The 18,326-nt window shown below is 43.1% G+C and overlaps 1 protein-coding gene across 2 annotated transcripts in view; it reads left to right on the top strand.

The window, feature by feature from the left end:
• RUNDC3B (RUN domain containing 3B) overlaps nt 1-9,936 on the top strand; it is a 356,443-nt gene extending 346,507 nt beyond the window's left edge. For both annotated transcript variants that reach the window (XM_082258735.1, XM_082258734.1), the window contains 2 exons: nt 3,670-3,788; nt 9,640-9,936. In XM_082258735.1, the coding sequence (XP_082114861.1) occupies nt 3,670-3,788; nt 9,640-9,785 (265 nt within the window). In that variant the 3' untranslated portion in view covers nt 9,786-9,936. The remainder of the gene's footprint in view (nt 1-3,669; nt 3,789-9,639) is intronic.
• The last annotated feature ends 8,390 nt before the right edge of the window (nt 9,937-18,326 follow it).

The following is an 18,326-nucleotide window of genomic DNA, read 5'->3' as shown; positions in this document are numbered from 1 at the left end:
CCGGACGAGCCCCCAATTGTTTTACTTGTGTCTATTTAGGTTACTTTGCGGTGTAAGAAAAGGAAGTCTAAATCTCTGCGATATATTGATGTGCTTTTACTTAAACAAATGCTGTACATACAAAACTTTTACAATTCTAGGAATACAATACAAGACTGGAAGATATACCTCTAACATGAAAAATGCTACCTACTTTCTAGCAAATAAGCAGAATTATTGTTTGTAAACAGTAGAAATACAGTTAAGGCCCCTTTCACACGTGTGCGCATCAAAGTCGGACAAAAGTATTGCAGGGACTATTTTGAAGTTTCTGCGACTCCAAGTCGCACAGATATGAACAATATTTATTGGAAATCATAGGGTACGACTTGTCATGCAACTTTGTAGTCCCAAGTCGCAGAACAAGTCACACAAGTGTGAAATGGGCCCAAAAGTTACTTAACTCAGGGTACACTGGCTGCACTATCTCCTTAGGTAACGAGGATCCCAGGCTTAATCTATAAGCAGTTGCTGGAGATCAAGTGAAAGCTTCTTCAGGTATAGCTTCTTTTGGCAGTACAGACCTTCCTTGGTGTTAGGTCATTATGGAGTCCTCTTGTCAGCTTATGCCGTTGTCCTTTTATTTGGAAAATTTACCATCCCCACAAGGGTGCGGCCCCTTTTGCAATACTGTTTTATTGGGAGAAGAATGCTCCAGTTTGCCCTCTAGATGGCACTTTTGTATCATACATGCCATAGGACACATATGTCAGAAGGTCAAGCCATTGTTTGACCACAGTTACAGAACATGAGATTGATCCAACTGTCAACTGAAATACAACAATGGTATCCATGTTACCATTGTATCCAGTGGCATTTGTTTGAGAAGTCCACTCAAACATTCAAAAGTAACCTGATTTCTGTTTCTAAGACAAACTATTAAACAGATTCCTCCATGTACAGTAAAGTCTGAGTATAAAATCATAAAACAGATATATATATATATATATATATATATATATATATATATATATCAAACGCAATATACAATACCCAATGCCTGCCTCATTTATTAAAGAATTTAACATCTATTAGGGTAGAATCGCGTGGTGCAATTAATTTTTAATAGAACCCCAACACACATAGACAACATAGCATTGATGTACATAGTTTCAGTGCCCCACAATGTACAGTAATGCACTAACATGCATTGCGGTGGCCTACCTGAACAAAAAATGCTACATGTCTACTTTTATGTCTATTTTAGTGGGTTGGCACCCCATTCATTTGAATAGTTTGCCATAATGCAACACAAGACACATCACATGTGTGCCAACGCAATGCACGCAAAACAGCAAAATGTGATTAAGCCAAGCGGTACATAAATACATTTAAAAAATATATATAAAATATACATTATATAATCTATTCTGCCATCTGATGGGGAAATATAAAATAATTTGGCATTTATAAGAAATATCTTGTACTGAAGGGCTTAACAAATTTGCTTTAAATCTAGAAGCCAGCTGAAAAATTTAGGAGCCAGTTTTTTTTTTTTTTTACCTACTAAAGCTTTATTTTTAACCATAAAACCTGCTCTCTTATGTTGCAGAAAGGCCGGCTTCTGTTAAAGGGGCATGACTGAAAATGGTCTGCTGACTGGCATCCGATAAGCACTCTAAGCCAGTGGCTAAGAGCGCTGACTGGTGTGTTCTGGTGGGGGACACAATCCCCCTGTCAGAACACAATAGAACTAACATTGAATAGTTGAAGTAAAACCAAATATTTATTTAAGTATTCATTTAAAAAAAAGTATGTATAGTTCATACTCATAGATCACACGGATAAAAAGATTTTTTACAAAATCTGAACACATGTATATATATTACATGTATATACATCTCTAAGCATATGGGTGCCTAATACCACTCAATGTTCCAAGAAGGTAAATCTGTAACTTTCCTTCATAAATTCCACCGGCAAGTGTAGGTGGTTTTTCAGAAGAGCGAGTTCAAGAGTAGAGGTCTATTGTTCATGGATGCGTCCCCACCTTCAGTGTTCTTTGATGGTTCAATTGAGTGGCCCTCCTTCTGTGCTCATTGATAGGCCCCTGAGAAAGCGTGAACGTGCGAAACATGCCGAGCCTGAACTTTAAAACAGATGTCAAGCATTGGAACTGCCTTACCACCATTTTCTACTACTCTTGAACTCGCTCTTCTGAAAAGCCACCTTTGGAATTTATGAAGGAAAGTTACAGATTTACCTTCTTGGAACATTGAGTGGTATTAGGCACCCATATGCTTAGAGATGCATATAAATGTAATATAGAAACACATGTGTGTTCACATTTTGTAAAAAATTATTTTATCCGTGTGATCTATGAGTATGAACTATACATACTTTTTTAATGAATACTTTGGTTTTACTTCAATGGCTTACCTGTGTTTATGTGCCTGTAAAGTCCATATTATTTAGCCCTTTCCTTGTGTACATATATCAGGACGTGGCACTGTTATATCCATTCATGTCCATGGTGACCGCCCCATAAGGACATTCTGTTCAACATTAACATCGAATAGTTAGTACAGCGAGCTCCTTGCGGGCTCCTCGTTTTTTTTTTGTTGTTGAACGAAAATAAACTGCTAGTGTGTATAGGCTTGAGCCTCCAATTGCTCCACAGCCTTTTATTTTTGGGTATACACTGTGTATAAAATTGGTACCCCAGATTTCATGTGCCGTGTATAAAGTTTAGAAAAAGCGGAGAAATCTCAGGTGCCCAGGCATGGTTAGGGGAAGGCACAGGTGGAGCTGCCCCCTATGCACAGAACATCAGACAAAAAAGGTGCAAGCACCTGTCAGTCACCTCCTTACCCCCCAGATGGTATGAATCAGGTAGTAGCACATCTCACCCCCAATCAGATCTTACCTGGGAGATAACCCCCCTTCCTTCACATCAGCAGCCACATTGATCTCCTAATCCTCCCCCGATATCAAAGCTCAGGTACTAATCTCCTCTCTACAGCAGAGGACAGATGGTGGTTGTGGCAATGAGCTCTCCCCCACTCGGGCCCCTGGCTCTGGATGGCATGGACAGCGGTTCTGCTCCCAGCATCTGCTCTTCTTCCCTTTCCATTCGCCGACCTCCACCACCCTACTGGAGCATGGCACTCTGTGCCGTGAAAGCACCGACTCCGGGCCCCCACATCCCTGAGCCGGGCCGCTGCTTCCCTGGGCCTACTCTAGCAACACCCTGGGGGGTGGCAACAGCAGCAGCGCGGATGATGGCCTGCCAGGAATCCACTAGCTCCAGCTCAGCCTGCTCTAGCAAAACCCTTGGGAAGGGCGGCAGCAGCAGCATGGATAATGGGCTGCCGGTGATCCCAAGCTGGACTTCACTCTGCTGGATGCACGCTTCTCCCGCCCTGTCTCTTCATACTTAATCCCCGGGTTGTCTTCATCCCTGCTGCCACCGCTAATCACATTCCCTATGAGGATGGTGGTGCCCCGCAGCCTGCCCTGTAATGGCAGCTGAAATACCTGTCACTGACAATAGCCCAGGCGCCAGGACATGATTTCTAGTCGCCATGGCGACCTTGAACCTGACATTTGTCGAGCCCTGTTGTACTGTATATAATTGTGGGTCTTTCAGTAAACTGTTCATTACACCCTCATGACTTTTTTGTTTTTCAGAAAAAGTTTCCAGAGCTTGGGGCATTTATCCGCAGACGCCAGCCTCTCGCAGATTTCATTTGACCCTGGACAGTCGCAAGATGAAAATGGAAAACATGACAGCTCCCATTTAAGTGAAGGTATGCTGGGCATCCCATCAGATACATACCATGATATTTATCAATAAAAGGAACAACCAAGCCACAAAAGGGTAAATTCTGCTTCAAAAGGATTTGTTATCACAGGCTTGTGATTTCCAACCTCCTGTAGATTTTCTGCAGTTGATCAGTTTCTTTATACTTCAAATTCTTTGACAAGATCAGTGTCTGTCAGCAGCCATATTACTGGAAGACTACTACCCATTTATAGCCATAAAAAAGCATTTCTGGGAGTGTCAGATGCCTATGACTTTCCCTATATGCCATCTTGTGAAAGGAGATGCAGCAGAAAGGTGAGCTCATCTATCTCCGATGAACTCTTTACTCTGAGCATGCTCCTTGCACTACGGCACACCTGTACTTACAACAACCTGGTTGGCTTCTTGTATTGTTTTTCACTCCCTCAGTCTAAGCTCTGTTATATAGGGAATGAAATAGGCTGATATCAGTTCAGGTACTTACACTGCTTTCATTTAAATATATATACACTACTGTGCAAAAGTCTTTGGCAGGTATGAAAAAATGCTGCCTCAGATCCTTCTGTCCCTTCATGTAATCCCAGACAGACTCCATGATGTTGAGATCAGAGCTCCGTGGGGGCCAAACGATTACTTCCAGGGCTCCTTGTTCTTCTTTACACTGAAGATAGTTTTTAATGACATTGGCTGTATGATTGGGGTCGTTGCCCTGCTGCGGAATACATTTGGGGCCAATTATACGCCTCCCTGATGGTATGGCATGATGGAAATGTATCTGCCTGTGTTCCTCAGTATTGAGGACACCATTGATCCTGACCAAATCTCCAACTCCATTTGCATAAATGAAACCCCAAGCTTGCAAGGAACCTCCATCATGCTTCACTGTTGCCTGCAGACACTCATTATTGCAGAAAAATCACCTACAGACCAACAAAAGGTGGAAAATGTAAAGTGAACCTATGCGCTCAGGAGTATAGTGTGGATTAAAGTGTAGCTAAAACTTAATGCTGCTACTTATAATGAGTAAATATAAAGCATGAAATATCATAGAAATTTTACAGTAAAGAACATGGTACAAAATTCCAGTAGCGCAGACTATAATAATGTCATAAGATCGCAGTACACCTCAACAGAGAACTGCACTAAAGTATTGTTGTGCAAACAAACCAAATAGCTCATTTACAATTGAATCCTAAAATCCTTCATTAAAAGTCTTTAAAAAGTCCATAAACAGCATCCAATAGAGAGGTGCTTGTGTATTTATGGGATGACCAACACACTCCACCACCACCGTGTCAGAAACACACCGGACAAATGAGAGACTCACCAAATAGATTTGCCTACCCACTCACATGGATGAGGCAAATTAGCGTGTGATTTAATCATAAGATCCTCTCAGAACGCCAGCTGCTCCTCTGAATAGATGCCTCTTCATACATTTACATGTAAGGATATAAACCGAAGCTTCCACTAGCGTGATACCGTTTTAAATTAAGTTTATTAAATAAAATCAACAATCCTTGCACTCACTTGTAGGTATAGTACAACTCGCATAGACTGCCAAAACTGCTGAGACGTTGCCACCATGGGTCCTCCCACCAGCTCCACGCTGGTAAAAGTGACTGCTGGAGACACTTGCGGCTCTGGAACAGACAGGATGTGGACGTCGTATGGTCACGTCCGACGCGTTTTGTCATATCCGACTTCACCATTAATTTGTGTGTTCCTGACACGGTGGTGGCGGAGTGTGTTGGTGATCCCATAAATACACAAGCACCTCTCTATTGGATGCTGTTTATGGACTTTTTATGGACTTTTGCACAACAATCATTAAGTGCATCTCTGTTGAGGTGTACTGCGATCTTATGACATTATTATAGCCTGCCCTACTGGAATTTTGTACTATGTTCTTTACTGTAACATTTCTATGAGATTTCATGCTTTATAGACACTCATTATTGTACCGCTCTCCAGCCCTTTGACAAACAAACTGCCTCCTGCTACAGCCAAATGTTTCACATTTTGACTCATCAGTGGCATCTGTCGCCATTTTTCTGCACCCCAGTTCCTATGTTTTCATGCATAGTTGAGTCAGTTGTGTATTGTGGTTTTGTGCTGCCCTAGGCAAGACTAAAATCAGGTGCCCCTCTCTAAATTTGTACCATTCTTCTCTCAGGGTCGGATAAGGAAGCTGCAGCCATTCTCAGTGAACAGCTGCAGCTTCCTTATCAAACCCTGAGACACAATTCGTCCAGGTGCCACATATGTGCTCAATGGGGCAGAGGATGCGGACAGCAGGATATAGGACAGGGTCAGCAGGGCAGAGAATGGGGTCAGCAGGGCACAGGATGGGGTCAGCGGGCAGAGGACAAGGTCAGTAGGAGATGTGAAGGAATCTCTGCATGGACTAAAAACAAAACAGAGCATCACTCTAAGTACAGCATTAAAACTAAACAACCAGTTTATTAGACAAATGTCAGCTTACATGTAAAGAAAAGGATGGTGCTTGTCAGACCCACCTGGAGTCAGGAGGATCACAGCATGGAAAGATCTTTAGAGTCCAGAACATATTCTTAGTCAGGAGAAGGACTGCCAGAACGGCATACACCGGTGGCCAGAGATGGCCTCAGTGCTTGAGACAGGAACCGGGTGTGGCTAACGTGTTTTGGAGCCGCCCACGGCTCCTTTGTCAAAACACTACGGGAGGCTCCCCAGAACACAGTGATCTGTCTGGCGGGCCTTTTCCTGACAGTCTTCCATGAAGACTACTACAGCTTCTCCGGACAGTAGATGGGTGTACCTTGGTCTCACTGGTTTCCTCTGCTTTCATCTGCTGCATTGTTTCCTTGGCCGACCACTGCGTCTACAGTCGCCAACTTTGCCCATTTCTTTGTGCTTCTTCAAAAGAGCTTGAACAGCACATCTTGAAACCCCAGTCTGCTTTGAAATCTTTGCCTGGGAGAGACCTTCCTGATGCAGTGTAACTACCTTGTGTCTTGTTGCTGTGTTCAGTTTTGCCATGAAGTATGACCTGTGACATGAAATGGTCTTCCACAGCCTCACCTTAGTAGCAGAGTTTGGCTGTTCCTCACACAGTTTTAAGCCTCCTACACAACTGTTTCTGTTTCACCTAATGGCTGTGTTTTAACCTACGTAGGAAATTGATGATCATTAGCACCTGCTTGGTATAATCGGTTAATCATACACCTGACTCTTATCCACAAAATCCCTGACTTTGTGCAAGTGCACAAAGTGTGTAAAATATGATGCTGGCTTGAAGCCAAAGGGCAGTCACACCAAATATTGATTTGAGTTAGATTTCTCTTCTGTTCACTCACTTTGCATTTTTCAAATTGATAAAAATAAATGATTAAAATAATTATTTTGGAAAGCATTCTTACTTTACAGCATTTCTTCACACCTGCCTAAAAGTTTTGCACAGAACTGTACATTTAGTCCCGGTTCACACTAAGGCGACCTGTGAGGCGACCTGGTGGCCTCACAGGTCGCCGTAGGTCGCCTCCCATAGGGAAGCTGCGGACCCGTTCTAATAGGAGCGACACAAGTCGCTCCGACTTAGAAAAAGGGTCCGGAGCTTCTTTGGGGCGACCAGGAGGCGACCGCCATAGACTTCAATGTTATGAAGTCCGTGGCGGCCGCTCCGAGGTCGCGGTGCGAAGTAGCGTCGCCCCCTATGTGAACGGGGCCTTAAGTATTTATTAATAAATACAATACAATAATTTGTGTCTTTTATATTAGCCTGGAGTTTGGTTTTGTAAACACTTCAATCAGTTATTACACAGAAGTGCTGCCATCTTGTGGACATGTTACTTACTGTTTGCTGCAGTGAAGAATATGATTAGCAAAACCAACACAGAAAAGTAAGACCAGGTAAATCCAATTCGGAAGATTCAAGATTGTGAACAGGAAGATTTACTTCTGAACCTCCAAGTCATTTCTAAATACCACAACCACGCACCAACAATTCCAAGTTTTAAAGTGAACCTCCCCAGCTGCATGGCAGCAGTAGCACAGGCTTTGTTTTGTGAATAGAAATGTCTTCAAAGGGAAAATACACATCAGGGGAAAAGGCACAACTAGAGCTCCAAGCTTTGTAATGATAGAAGAAAAGAATGAGAAAGAAAAACACAGTACTGCAGTGGTGCCTGGAGTTGATTTTTCAAACTGTGTATTCAATTTCTAATATGAGTACATTCATGACTGGTTCACCTTAAAGTGTTACTAAACCCACAACAGTAAAATCAGTCTATATATAAAGTAAAGCATGCTTGTAATACTCACTGTGGAACGGGTAATCCTTTGACTGAGAAAGGTTGTTTGATCCTATCTTATCTTCCCCATTTCCATTGTCCCCAATCCATCCCGTGATAGAACAGAGCCTTTGGAGTCACTCGGCACATGCTCAATTTGGTGTGCATTGCTAGAGAGCTATTTTTATTCTTGGGAGGGTGCATGTGATTAGCACAGGGCCAATCAACACTGTCCAGACAGAGAGTCAGGGGTCATGCAGCCTCATAGGACAATCAGGGGAGAATGAAAACTCCTCCTCCAAGCTTTAACCAGACACTGATAGAAGTCACAAGACTGCTATATACTGCTGATGAGAAAAGGTATTTAGCACTTTATAGTTATTAAAAGTGATGCATTTCCATGTTCTGTGGGAGACCAGATATAGTGAATGCATGCTCCCGAGTTTAGGAACACTTTAAAGCTGAACTCCAGCCCTCTCTTTTTTTCCCACTTGTAGCTAGTCCTCCCCTGTGCTGAAACTGATTATTCAATGCCAGACAAACTTGCTGCTCCACAATATAACTTTCTGGAGCCTGCCTTAATTTCCTGTCTGAACAACCTTGGTCATCATCAATCCCCACTTAACCTGATCTATACTGTTGTTGGCTCACCCCTCACAGCTATTAGTTTTCTTTGTCATCAGCTTTGGGGGAGCTCAACACCTTTAAAGTCCCGGTTTTTCTCTTCATACATTTTTTTTTCTCTGTCATCAGTTACTTTTGCTCTTTGTCATGTGTGGGTGGGATCTGTAGGGTTTGCATCGATCACTGTACTGCTGTTCCCTAGCATTATATGAAAGACTTTAGTTGTGCAATTTGCTCATCAGTTGCTTGATTACAATCACATCCTTTTAGACATGCATTCCTTTAGCTGTGCAATCTGCTGATCAGTTGCTTGATTACAATCTAATAGAGCGAAATTAAGCAACCGATCGACAGATTGAAGAGCTGCATGGGTGCGCAACTTGTGGCCCTCCAGCTGCTGTGAAACTCCAAGTCCCATCATGCCTCTGCCTTTGAGAGTCATGCTTGTACCTATTAGCCTTGCAATGCCTCATCGGACTTGTAGTTCTGCAACTGCTGGAGAATAACAGATTGAACGCCCATGAGCTATAGTGTAATCGACCTGCATAATGCACAACTAAAGTCTGCAGCACCAAATGTCCAGTAGGGATGCACACCCAAAGTGATTTCGGTAATGTGTTCTTTGATATAACATTCGACGCAGGGTTTATAGGAGCATGCCAGCCCCTTCTACCAATTTTGATCTTACTATAGAGCAAAAACCAGCAGACAAACCCAATGATGGCCATTAATGGCCATTAAATTAGATATATTTTGATAATTAAACTATTTGATTAAAATTTTTTCATTGTAGTTTAATCAGGTGGCAAGCAAGGACAAGGGAAAGTATTTTATGTGTACAATACATGTCCTCTTTAAATAAATGTATGGGTTTAACAGCTCCTTCATTCATGAAAACTTCAGTTTCCTTGTATGCTCATTGTTTGATTGCTCTTCTCTGTTCCCTTTTTCTACTGTCAGGTAAAGAAGAGACGCCATCATTATTAGGCCTGTGTGGCTCCCTCACATCAGTTGCCAGTTACAAATCCCTCGCAAGTCTGAAATCCAGTGAATGTCTCGCCAGCCCCACCACAGAGATGACAAGCCCAGGCCTAACTCCATCATGAAGAAGCCATTATTTAAGGACAAGCTTATATTGTGTCATATGCAACTACATTCCGTGTTTGAATGGCTGTGAAAGAAAGCTTTATTTATTAACATCGGGCCTTGTGTATCAAAAAATGTCTGGGAATTACTAAGGTTCTCCTAATGGTTATGATTCAAACATGGCAAACAGTAGTCTCGTGGGTTTCCCAACTCAACCTTAACTTTTTCTGTCCCGTAAAAAAAATGTGGACTAGAAGCATTTTTACAAACAAATCTCCATAATGCACCAGACCGCCTACAGTGACATATGGTAATTGTTTGGCATTGGGTGGTTTATTATTAATATGAAACTGTTATTTTTGGGAGGAACAATGGTTGGCCAGGATAGAATCATACTAAAGACGAATTCATGCTCATTCAATAAATGGTACGAGGTCAAAGTGCAGTAATCCTACAGTCACTGATCACAATTCATTGAACAAAACACAGAGGGGTTGATTTATTAAAACTGGAGAATGTACAATCCGGTGCAGCTCTGCATAGTAGCCAATCATCTTCTAACTTCAGCTTGTTCAATTAAAAAAAACTGGAATCTGATTGGTTTCTGTGCAGAGCTGCACCAGATTTTGATCTCTCCAGTTTTCGTAAATCAACCCTCAGTGTTAAAGTGCAACTTAAGTCAAATTATTTCATTTTGAATAGAGAAGGGGAAGGTTGGAAGCCCTGGTCAGGGGATTGTTGCTGTCTGAGGTCCCATTGGAAAGATTACCCTCGCTTTTTGTCCTGGTGACAACATTGTCACCAAACAGGAAATGAGAAAAACCTGCAATGGTGAAATAGCAAAAAAGGAAATTCTAGCCTTCTGCACTCTATTGTTGTTGTTGTTTTTTTTTTTTTGTGCGGTCTGTTGGAGATCTACCCAATATGCCTTGGACAGCAGTAAAATCCTGATTGTGAGCCTCACCATTCCACATTACATTCAAAACTTTAAGCACAGCTCAAGCTTTGATTTTTTCCCCCTACTGTGTGTATTGCAAAAATAAAATACAATACAATGCACCCCATAGCTGCATTCTTGGGCCTTGTTCATATGGGTATAGTTAGGAGTACATCCATGCAAGGGCCGTGTTTACCTGCAAGGGGATGCACAGCTATTTTATACATCCCCATGCAGGCAGTCCAATTCATGTCTACAGACTGTGTGCCTTTGGGGCCCTGCACCTGCACAGATGTCCAATTGGGAACAACGGCTGTGTCCCAATAGGCATAAAAGGGACTGTCTGCATGGAGATGCACAAAACACCTCTGCATCCCCTCGCAGGTAAACACGGCTCTCGCACGGGTGTAAACTGAAGTACACCCATGTGAATGAGACCTTATTCCTCCTCTTATACTGTTGGCTGTCCCATATTCAGGTTGAATCTCCCTATCCTGAAACCCTGTGTCATGGACACACCCCTGTGTCAGCATTATTAGGCAGCTTGGGTTGACAGTGACATCACAAGGTCCCCTTTTGCTAATGGTGAACTCTAGACAAAAATAGGAAACCTCTGCCTTTAACCCAGTTCAGGTTACCAACCCAAGGCAACAAGTGTCCCTTTAAAGTTCTTCATTTGCCCATCATCACTACTAGGGCAAAGAGAACAATGGAGGGCACATTCAAAGATTCAAATCACAAAGATAGATTTTTTTTATTTAAAGTGATAATTATTTAAGTCATTAGGATTTTAAAAATACAGCCACATGGCTGAAAATTAAGATTCTTATTCTTGTGTTAAATGTCATGAATTGAGCCTCAATCGTATCCCTATGTGAGCCTGCTCTGCCTAACCCCACTGAAGGCAGCAATCTATAACTATGGACTGTATGAAGGGGACACAGTGTCTTTTCACATCATCGAGCAGTAGGGTCCTGGATAGCTGGGTACGTCACCTGATATCTGGGCATGAACTGTTCAGCCCCATAGACTTTTATGGTGCAGGTAGATGAGTAGGAACCAATCTTCCTCCCAGCACCATAGAAGCACATTTGGAAGGGGGGAGGTCTACATCTGCTTAGGGTAGTATTGGGAAAAGGGTAAGAAGGCTTTGTTTAAATGTTTCTCCACCCTTTAAAACAAGGGTCTCCAAACTATCTAAGCAAAAGGCCAATTTGCTGTTCTTCAGACTTTAGTAGGGCCAGATTATGGCCAGTGGGAGTAGAAAATGTCTCAGACTTGGTGGTCAGTGGGGGGGTGAAATAATTATATAATACCTGTGGGCAGTAGAAGGTATTAGTATTAGTGGGAAGAATAATCTGCATCATTGGTGTCAGTAGGAGGAATAGTGTCACATCGTTGGTTTCAGTGGAAGGAAAAGTGCCCCATCATTGGTGTCCATGGGAGGAATGGTACCCCATCATTGATATATGTGGGGGGAGGGATAGTGTCCTAACATTGGAGTCAATGGGAGGAACGTGCCCCAACAGAGTCAATGGGAAGAATAGTGCCCCATAATTGGAGTCAGTTGGGGGGGGATTTGCCCCCTCTTTGATATCAGTGGGGGGGGGGGGGAATAGTGTCCCATCATTGGAGTCAATGAGGAGAATAGTGCCCCATGATTGGAGTCAATGGGAAGAATAGTGCTCCATTAATTGGAGTCAATGGGAAGAATAGTGCCCCATCATTGGAGTCAGTGGGACGAATGGTACCCCATCATTGATACCAGTGGGGGGGATAGTGTCCTATCATTGGAGTCAATAGGAAGAATAGTGCCCCCTCTTTAGAGGAAGGTAAAATAATTACATATTACCTGTGGGCAGTAGGAGGTATTAGTATTAGTGGGAAGAATAATCTCCATCATTGGTGTCAGTAGGAGGAATTGTGTGGCATCGTTGGTATCAGTAGGAGGAATAGTGCCCTATTGTTGGTGTCAGTTGAAAGAATAGTGCCTGTCATTGGTATTAGTAGGCAGAATAGTGCCCCATCATTGGTATTAGTAGGAGAAAAAGTGTGGCATCATTGGGGTCATTAGGAAGAATAGTGCTCCATCATTGGAGTCAATGGGTAGTATAGTGCCCCATCATTTGAGTCAGTGGGGCGAATGGTACCCCATCATCGATATCAGTGGGGGGATAGTGTCCCATGATTGGAGTCAATGGGAAGAATTGTGCCCCATGATTGGAGTCAATGGGAAGAATAGTGCCCCCTCTTCAGTGAGAGGAAACATAATTACATATTACAGGTGGGCAGTAGGAGGTATTAGTATTAGTGGGAAGAATAATCTCCATCATTGGTGTCAGTAGGAGGAATTGTGTGGCATCGTTGGTATCAGTAGGAGGAATAGTGCCCTATTGTTGGTGTCAGTTGAAAGAATAGTGCCCCGTCATTGGTATTAGTAGGAGGAAAAGTGTCCCATCATTGGTGTCAGTGGGAGGAATACTGACCTATCTAGGGTGTCAGTGGAAGGAACCGTGACCCATTGTTGGTGGCAGTGAGAAGAATAGTCCCCTAAGAGCCAGATAAAGACAAGCAAAGAGCCACATCTTAGCCCACTGGCCACAATATGGAGACCATTGCTTTTTATCCATGTGACTGTAATTTTAAAACCTCCTTTGAATTAGATGAAAATAACTACCTCTTTTTTTAAAATAAGGATCCTTATCCTGGCGTGTCTACTTTGTGACTTGAACCAAACACCTTATTCACACAGGCATACTGACCTGTACACCCATGCCAAAGGCCATCTTCATCCACCTGGGGTGTACAGGTGTTCAGTTCAAGCATCCTGTTCAAATCAATGACAGACGGCCAGCCTAATGGATCGCCAAGCTGATCCCCAACTTGACATCCATGTGGGTCCAACGCTTAGATCAGAACCCAGACACACTGATCCGTGTATCAGACCCACACACATGTAAGCTCTAGGATGTGCTTGGAGATACGTGCAACTAGACGCCTATCACTGATCTGAACAAACTGCCTGCACAGTGCTGCACAGAACACCTTTGGATCCCATATGCGTGAAGAAGGCCATTCAGATGGTGTACGGATCGGCACACCCGTTTGAATGAGGCCTAATATCTGTTTACAATACATAATATTTCTACCAGGAGGTCTTTATTTAAATGGAAGTTATGATTGATTCCTATGGGAATCCTGGATGCTTTTTCTGTTTTGATACACAAGACTGATGGTACACATAAGTGGCATGTAGTAACCGTCCGCAACCAATCAGAAATCAGCCTTCATCAGCTTGGCATAGGCAGAACAGTGAAAACTGATTGATTGTTTTCTGGAGGTTACTACACATCATTGATATGTCTGCCATGTTACTAAAAAAGCCAAAAAATGTTGATTACACACCATTTGACTTTCCTGCTGTTTTCACATACTGCTGCCTCTCCGGAACTACAGCCCGCCTTGCTTTTCAAAGTGTTTGAAGAGAGAACTTTGTTTCCCTCATAGCAACCAATCAGATTGTGTTGTTCATTTTCCTGTGCAGTATGGAAAGGTAAAAACAAGAATCGGATTGGTTATTGGCTACATGATCAGTTCTACCTTCAGACAGGTTTATAGATGGGGCTTGCTGTTTACTGACAATGATGATTCTGGATGTACCCATCCAAACTTGCTTTTGTTATAGGGGGCAGGTATTGGAACTAGAGCTCTGCTAAAAAAAAAAAAAAAAAAAAAAAAAAGGGATTTCCAAGAAAATAGAAAATCCTGTTTTATAGTAGTCCTTACAGCCCTTTTCTTGAACCCCAGTCCTGCTGGTATTTGCAGTGTCTGGCAGACAAAAGTCTGTTCTGCTATGCCAAATTTAACCAACAGGTGGCCCTGTGAGTGAAATCTGTAATTGCAGATTAGCCGCCAACCTAAAGATTGCTAATGGGACATGGCCCTAACCGGGTTAAGGGGAACCAAAAGGATATAAAAATGTACAGTTTTCCTGGAAATCCTCCTATTTAAAAATTTTGAATGTAAAACTCCTAAGAACAGACGCCAGAAAGTGCCCACATTATTTAGAAAGCCCTCCTTGTGCACCACTCTGAAATAGTTTCACTGTACTACGAAGGGCTTGACTTTCCAGTCTACAGGGCTTAACCTTACCCTGTGAAAGTGCCTTCATGACCAGAAAGGGCACTCTCATTGGATGGAGGATGATGGGTGGGGCTTAGCTCCAAAGTTATAGAAGTCAACCCCTTAGTAATAAAGTGAAATTGTTTTCAGAGGGGTAATATGGGGCGTCTTCCCCCAAAGCCCACTTCAACATTCTGTTTAAATTAACTAAATACATTTCAGGTATAACAAAAGCTGTTTAAAGTGTTACAGTTTGTTTTCTTTAGGAAGCAGACTGTCTAGGCCAGGGTTTCTCAACCAGGGTTCCTCCTGAGGTTCCTGGGGGTTCCTTAAGAGATGGGCAATTTCTGCCCCTCAGATAAGTTCCCAATGACACCATTGTTCCTTTTAGCTATCTGTAATGGGGTAATTCTTCCCAATGATGACAAGAGTAAGGGGCATTCTTCCCACTGACTGTCACACTAATGTGTCAAGAGTTGTAGATTTTTAATCTTTAGCAGGGGTTCCCCGAGACCAGAAATTTATTTCAAGGGTTCCTCTGTGTTGAAAGGGTTGAGAAAGGCTGGTCTAGGCTGCAGAAAAGCCTGTCCTCTGCCAGCATCCTGCAGAGAAGGACCTTTGATCTCTGTGAAAAAATGGTGGAAACACGCTCAGTCAGACCTTTAGCTTTGCAATCAGTAAATCTCATGCTCCCTGCTGATTGGAGAGCTTTGGCTCTGACCCAGTAGAGGGCATGTCAGATCTCTACAGAGGGGCTGCTGCTTACTGGATATGGGTTCAGGCGTGTTTGGGATCCTAGTCCCAACCCACCTGCCTGATTCCGCCACGAAGCCGACATTCCCCCCCGCTAATCACAGGCAGTGAGACATTTCCCGATCCGCACCTCCACAGACCGGGAAATATCTCAATGTCTTTGATTAGCGGTGTGGAGTGTCGGCTTCCTGGCGGGATCGGACAGGTGGGATGGGACTAGGATCCCAAACACGCCAGAGTCCATCTCTACTGCTTACACAAATAAAGCAAGGGCCTATCTCTACAACTTTTGAGATTTGATGCTCCCGCAATGTATTTATAGACACTCAAAAGACAATACTCCTACACAAATGTCCGCTAAATGATAAATATCCTTTATTACAAATTACAATCGCTATGTATAGAGATCTCAAAATCGCATCGCCTAACTAAAACCACAGTGCAAAAAACATTCTAAACCCCACATAACACATCACCAAAATTTCAGCGGACAGCAAGCTCATGTTGAGCCTGGAGTTGAACCAACCGGGGTCAATCAATAGCTATTGTTAAAGAGGACCTTTACCCCCCAAACAAAAAAATATCCATGGTGCATGCAACACTGGATGCCTGTCCATAAATGTCTTAAGTTATTTGGAAAGCCAGCCATACATGGATCGAAATTAAGCTGGTTCAGCAGGGACCAGCCAAGATGCGATCCATGTATGGGCAGGCTAATTGTACCCAAGTCCATCCATCAAGAACACAAAAGTGCTGTGGGAGGGATTCCCCCTAAATCTGACTGTGCTGATTGGGGAATCAAGCAAGTTTCTTCCCTTCCACCGGAATGAAAAAATTGAATATTCTTTGGGCTGCTTTAAAGTCAGCAGTTTTTGGTGAACTTATTTTATTTTCTACTTCCGGGTTCCCCAGAGGCATTGGTGTGCCCTAGGAAGGCTACGTGACCAGTGCCGTCCAGGGAAATATCACCTGATCTCACAGATGCTTCTCCCATACCGCGCATGCAGGACATCGCGAGCGACATTATCTGTGGATCAATCGGCACAGAACAAGTGAGATGACTGAAAATGGTGGCGCAAGATGCCAGGAGCAGTACATTATAGTGAGGCCATTCAATTAAGAAGGAATAAAGTTATCTTTAAATGTATTTGTATGCATAGATTAGGAGTGATGACAACGCTTGGGTGGAACAGAACAAGTAAGAAGTGTGAAAATAGAGGCACGGGATGTGGGGAGGAGGAAAAGCGGCATGTTAGAGTGAGGCCACTCAGTAAAGGACAAAAACAGTTACCTTTAAATTTATTTATATACTTTAGGAGCAACGCCATCTGTGGGCTAGTTTAAACAGGATCTTTCAGGCTCTGTTTTCACTTTGCGATTGAGAATGGCAGGCAGAATCTCAGTGATTCTGCATGTGATTCTATATCAAGTGGCAAGCACAGCACAATGCGCGTGCACATTTGGGTACCATTATCCTTCAATGACACCCCAAATGTGATGTAATTCTGCCGTGTTTGCCGTTCGGCAATCATGGCAAACTGTGCCTTCAAAAATGAACGCCTGAAAAGAAGCAGGAGCTTCTTTTTGGGAGACAATTACGCATTTGGCAGCCCATTTAAGGCTGGCCCTATGCGACTATGCGCAGAATCAAGTGAAAATCACGCTGTCAAAATCGTGTATCGGAAATGCTTGTTCCCACAGCGTGATAATGTGAATGGGGCCTTTACAGTGCAGTAATATAGGTATTATCAGATTAGGGGGGGGGTCCACTTTAATACATTCCATATGCACTTCAGTACATTTGTAATACATTCAATGCATTCCAGGGTCCTGTATTCACTATATGCTGAAATGTACGTGTGACGAAACTAGAGAGGTGGTGCATCTTGGATCGGTCCATGGTGCTAAGAAGTCAAAACTGGAATTGGTACCAGAACGCTCTACATGTGTCACTGTGATGGCCGTTTCATCAGGGGCAATTGTGCTTTAATATATATTGGGGTGTATTAGGAGCAGCTATTGACTGACCCTGGCTGGTTTAACTCAGGGCTCTCCATGAGCTCCATGTCAATTGAAACCTTCCATTACGGACTGGTAGTATGTTATTTAGGGTTTAGGTTGTGTGATGTGACTCTCTATATAGTAATTGTTATTGTAATAAAGGATTTTTTCATGAAATATACATTTTTTGGTAGTGTGGATACTTTATAGCGGGGTGGTCTTTTGCATGTTCAGTGCTTTTATGGAACCTTGTCTGCACACAGCGTGGTGCTGCTTTGCCTAAAGTGGTTGTAAAGGGTTTTTTACCTTCATGCATTTTATGCTTAAAGGTAAAAAACCTTCATTGTGCAGCTCTCCCCTCAGCCCCCCCCCCAATACTTAAGCCCGATATCGATCCAGCGATAAGCACGAGACCCAAGTCTCTCCCTCGTGACTGGCTGAGATGTAGGAGCCATTGGCTCCCACTGCTGTCAATCACGGCCAATGAGGTGGGAGCGGCGGACCGGGACTGAGCTGGGCTCTCTGTGTCTTACGAATGCAGAGAGCCGGCTCGGGAGCAAGCACGCACCTGTGCCCCCATAGCAATCACTTTAATGGAATTAATTATTTATCTATTACAGGCCATGAATGTACACAGCACTCTACAGACTGTACATTCACATCAGTCCCTGCCCTCGAAGAACTTACAGTCTCAGGTCCCTATCTCTATCATGCATACTAGGGCGAGTTTAGGCAGCATCCACCTATC

This window comes from Pelophylax lessonae, assembly GCF_965119305.1.
Source record: "Pelophylax lessonae genome assembly, chromosome: 5".
NCBI classification, from domain to species: Eukaryota; Metazoa; Chordata; class Amphibia; order Anura; family Ranidae; genus Pelophylax; species Pelophylax lessonae.
Note: the sequence above shows the minus strand (reverse complement) of the source record. Positions and strands in the feature narration are given on the sequence as shown.